The following is a 4,330-nucleotide window of genomic DNA, read 5'->3' on the forward strand; positions in this document are numbered from 1 at the left end:
TCAATAGCATTGTGAACAGCACTTGCAGCAAGCTGAATCATAGCCTCCGCATGGGGATTGTTGTGGTAGTTTGTACTTCCCCACGAACTTTCCACGCACCCAACCACTGTGCCTTCAAGGCTAAGAGGAATGTATAATGTTCCCGCAATTGTGCATTCTACTCCTGTTGACACTGTCTTTCCAAGTGGCGTACTCTCATCAAGAGCGGCGGCAGTGCCATAGACTGGATCAATAAGCAAAGCATCATTAGGATCAAGGTAGTATACGCGACACCTGCTAGACTCAAGTACATGACCGAGTTCCTCGTTTAAACATTGAAAAATGTTTTTCATTGGTTTTCCCATAATGAGTGTGCGCTCCATAATTGGCAAAAACTCCTGCTGTTGTTTTGATGTTGGGGCTGCAACAGACTCAATGGACGCCACAATCTCAGAAAGTAGTTCTTGGGGAGCCTTCATTAAGAGTGAGGCAAATGCCTTTTTTTCAGAAGGGGAGAGTGTTTTTTTATTGCGTTGGTATCGCCCCAAAATGGACTCACCAATGGCGAAGGCCTCGCAGAGATGGTTAGATTCATGCAGTACATCATTGCGATTAGTTACGGGCCGTTGTTGAGTGAACATAACGGGGAAGAATTTTTCTTGTGCTGATAAAAATAAAGCACTAAACCTAAAAAAAAAAAAAAAAAAAAAAAACAAAGAAAACAGAAAGAAAAGGGAAGACAACTATTAACTACATCAGCATCAATAGAATTAACAAAAATAATAATGTCAGATTCTAAAAGAAAAAGAAAAAATATATGTATATAAAAGAAGAAAAGAAGGTAACTTGCGATACCAACTCTTTTTTTTTTTTTTGAGCTTGTACAAGAGTAAAACAAACAGTATGAAAAAAAAAAAAAGGTCCTGCTCTTCAAAGAAACAACAAAAAAAAGTAGAAGAGGGAGTATGTACAGGGAATAGCATCACCACTAGACCTAAAACAGTAGTAACAGTGACACATTCAAAAAAAAAAAATGGTCACGCAAAGTTTCTTTTTGTTTTAGAGGTTTTCTTCTCTTCTCGTTTTGTTTTGCGTTCAGGTGACAAGTAAGTCTCCTGCAGCAGTTGGTTAGCCATTTCCTGACGAAAGCAACTTGTTCGCTCAATTACATCATCGTATACTGACTTCCCAAGTCGCGTTTCGGCGAGCAATGTGGCAACAACAACATCGTCCATACTAGTCTTAATAGAATATGTCTGGGGTGGAATAGAAACTCCTTCTGGGTGAATGTGAGAAATATACGTGCCATGATCTGTGCTTCGACCTGCTTTAGCTCTCTCCAAATTACGTAATGCCTTAAAGTATAAACTCTCACGGAAGCGATCCGCTTCCATAAGCATTTTATACTGAGTTGCCTCTGGTTCTGGGAGGGAAGTTCTTGCTGTGATGAGTCCGCGATATTGTGCAAAAAGACGCACAATATCAAAATTTTCAATGTCAAATGTAGCACAGTGGGAAGCGCAATATTTTTCAAAAACTGGTGCATCCTCATCGGTGATAGGTTTAAATTTATCCTTGTCTTCTTCTGTAAGTTGATCATATTTTTTCGAAATGGATGACATATAGCCTTTTGTTGGACGTCTGTTAATATCAAGAACACGTGATACTGCAATGAAAAGAGCTTTTTGTGTTGGTGCCACTGCTCTTAGCATTTCCACAAATGATTCAAAATAACGCATGTGTGGAAAGTACCATGAGAGAGGTAAAACGGTTCCTGATTTTTTGGGGGCTTGAATCACATCTTTCGGCAGCAGTTTTTTTCGGAGTTTTTCCTTGTGTCCAGAGTTTAATTGTGTCAATGTGTTCTTTGCCATATGCGCTGTGAAGACCTCATCCCCCGCGCCGGCCACATCCTCTGTTTGAAAGAGCAGCTGCATCAGCAAATTGAAGTCGTTAAAGGCCTTATCTGTGTTCTTTGCTTTTAACACCAATATCTCGCGGGCCCGGGCGTTGTATCGATGCCGCTGCCCCGGTGTGAGTTGGTGCCAGTGCTGCGAGACCACTCGCATGTTGTCGCGACCGTGTCGGAAGCTGCGGGCCTTTAGAATCCCTTTGTGTTCCTGCAGCTCCCGTGCGAAGAGCGAGAAGCCGTTGATGTGATGCCGTGCATATACCACAGATGTGAGAAGAGGCGACGGACCATTGCCGCTGAAAGAGCAGCATCGTCTCATGTTTATGGAAAACACGCTAATCGCCTGTAAAGGATCACAATAATTAAGAAAAAAAAAAAAGAAAAGAAATAAAAGAAAAGTAAGAAGGGAAATGAATAAATAACATTATAATAACAACAATAAAAAAAAATTAAAAAAAGAGGAGAGAATTTAGTAGAAATAAATAAAACATAGGAAGAGGAAGAAGCACTATTTAATCTTCTATCATCATACTGTTTTTTTTTTGTTTTTTTTCTTCTTTTGTGTGTTCCCCTTTTTTTTTTTTTGAAGTCATCAATTGCATGGAGATGAAAAAAAAAAGAACAACAACAACAGGAACAAAAAAGAAAAAAAAAAAAAATACACCAATCCTTCACTCAACTCAATTCTCACCATGCAATCCCAACACACGCATAAGCGCAAAATGTACACTATACCACAATTTTCCCCCAAAAGACGACCGCTCGAGAATCATCTCACGACTACGATAGGATCGACGAAGAGCAAGTGATGCCATAAATCTTGGCAAACCAATCTTCAAATCATACGTTGTCGATGATTCACTTTTATGCGTGCGAATTTCAAACAAATTCCATCGGAAGAAACGACCGTTTACAACGAGACCCGTTACGGTGGACTCATTATTTCTCTGTCTCCAACTAGATTGATCAAAAGTATACCGCAAGAGCGATTTTAGTAAAAGTGAATCCGCGATAAAAGCCCCACTATTCCACAACCAAGAAAGGTATGATGTGCTCAAGTTAGAATTGTTGCCATTGCGATAATTCACTTCGTAAAAACAATCCGGGGCGTGTAATACCCGCGCTGTTTCTCCCAACGGACTTTCCAACAGTGTCACGGAATTCCAAAAAGTCACACTAGGGCATGGATTGGTCGTGCGGAGTCCACTATCGTAACCGACAAGACCAACGTATAAAGGAAGTCGATATCGGGATATAAAAGAGCGTCCCTTTCGCCTGCGGAGCGCTATAGCCGAAACAAAACCCATGAGAAACGAGAAATCTGCGTATTTATAATTAATTTCATCCAAACAATGTTCCATGAGGCACCACTCAACGTTTGTTGGAGAATAAAGTCGTCGTTCAACAACGTAAAGCAACGTGAAGAAGTCCTTCCGTCGCGCATTTTCCTCCTGAAAAGCGGCTTGGCTTACTTCATTTGCACTAAGGAACATTTACAAACTAGTAAATAATAAAAGAGAAACAAAAAAAATTATTAATTATTACCGCAGCACTCCATTATTGGTAAATCCAAGGGGGAAAAATAAAGGGGTTAATAGTATCTCATTTTTTTTTTTTACTTTAGGTTATTATTGTTATTATTATTATTATGTATATATATATATATATATATATATCGTACAATTGAATTTTTTTTCTTCTTTAGCAGAAGTAGTGTGATATTACAATATGTCAAACAACCAAAAAAAAAAAAAAAACGAAACTTAACAAACAAAGACATCCACATGCGCAGATAAACCACTCTATCAAAAATAATAACGCAAACACTACTCCACGAGCTCCACCACACCTTGTTGAATAAGAGCCTCAGCCTCCTCAAATCCCAAAAGAATTTGTTTACCCTTGTAAAGATTTATCACTGCCCCACTGATAGGAGAGACAAATACATGGTTTACCAAACCACGGACCTCTAATTGCTGCACCGATGGAGGTCTCCACGTGAAGGCTCTGAGATCCAACGGTATGGCGAAGGACGTCATGTACTCCACCATGATGTTATTATACTCTTGTAGAAACGTTATTTCACATGGAGCGAGTACATCCATAATGGCATTATCTTTAGCTTCCCACCAAGCTTCTGTAATTTGTGATTGTCTCCACATAATGTACGCCAAAAGGCAACGCTTGTCCCTCAAGTATTTTGCTCTATAATATTTCATTGAACTCGCATAAAATGGTTGCGATGGATCTGCATAAGGATTACGTGAAATAGACTCCATATGACGGAAGGAATCAGATACACTAGCCACAACAGAACGCACTTTGCGTTCATCAAAGGGAACCATGGCGCCATCACTCACCACAAGTGCCCGCAATTCATTAATGAGTTCAGCAGAAGGATCAACAATATCCTCCATGACTAAAGTTTTCTTTTTTTTT

General features: G+C 39.6%; 4 protein-coding genes across 4 annotated transcripts; all 4 read right to left on the minus strand.

Moving 5' to 3' along the window:
• Positions 1 to 2: 2 nt before the first annotated feature.
• TM35_000182720 (cAMP specific phosphodiesterase) lies at positions 3 to 620 on the minus strand (the record flags this gene model as incomplete). The annotated part of the gene is made up of 1 exon (XM_029026585.1): positions 3 to 620. A coding segment is annotated over one exon (618 nt), but the record flags the coding sequence as incomplete, so codon positions are not given.
• Positions 621 to 1,016: 396 nt separating this feature from the next.
• TM35_000182730 (uncharacterized protein) lies at positions 1,017 to 2,210 on the minus strand (the record flags this gene model as incomplete). The annotated part of the gene is made up of 1 exon (XM_029026586.1): positions 1,017 to 2,210. One exon carries the CDS (start codon positions 2,208 to 2,210, stop codon positions 1,017 to 1,019), a length of 1,194 nt encoding a protein of 397 aa, XP_028882282.1.
• A 361-nt stretch (positions 2,211 to 2,571) lies between these two features.
• Positions 2,572 to 3,384, minus strand: TM35_000182740 (uncharacterized protein; the record flags this gene model as incomplete). Its single annotated transcript, XM_029026587.1, has 1 exon — positions 2,572 to 3,384. The coding sequence occupies one exon, from the start codon at positions 3,382 to 3,384 to the stop codon at positions 2,572 to 2,574; it is 813 nt and encodes a 270-aa protein (XP_028882283.1).
• A 333-nt stretch (positions 3,385 to 3,717) lies between these two features.
• On the minus strand, positions 3,718 to 4,308 carry TM35_000182750 (GINS complex subunit 1; the record flags this gene model as incomplete). Its single annotated transcript, XM_029026588.1, has 1 exon — positions 3,718 to 4,308. The coding sequence occupies one exon, from the start codon at positions 4,306 to 4,308 to the stop codon at positions 3,718 to 3,720; it is 591 nt and encodes a 196-aa protein (XP_028882284.1).
• Positions 4,309 to 4,330: the final 22 nt, after the last annotated feature.

The sequence above is a fragment of the Trypanosoma theileri genome (genome assembly GCF_002087225.1).
Source record: "Trypanosoma theileri isolate Edinburgh chromosome Unknown TM35_Tth_18_V1, whole genome shotgun sequence".
Taxonomy (NCBI): domain Eukaryota; phylum Euglenozoa; class Kinetoplastea; order Trypanosomatida; family Trypanosomatidae; genus Trypanosoma; species Trypanosoma theileri.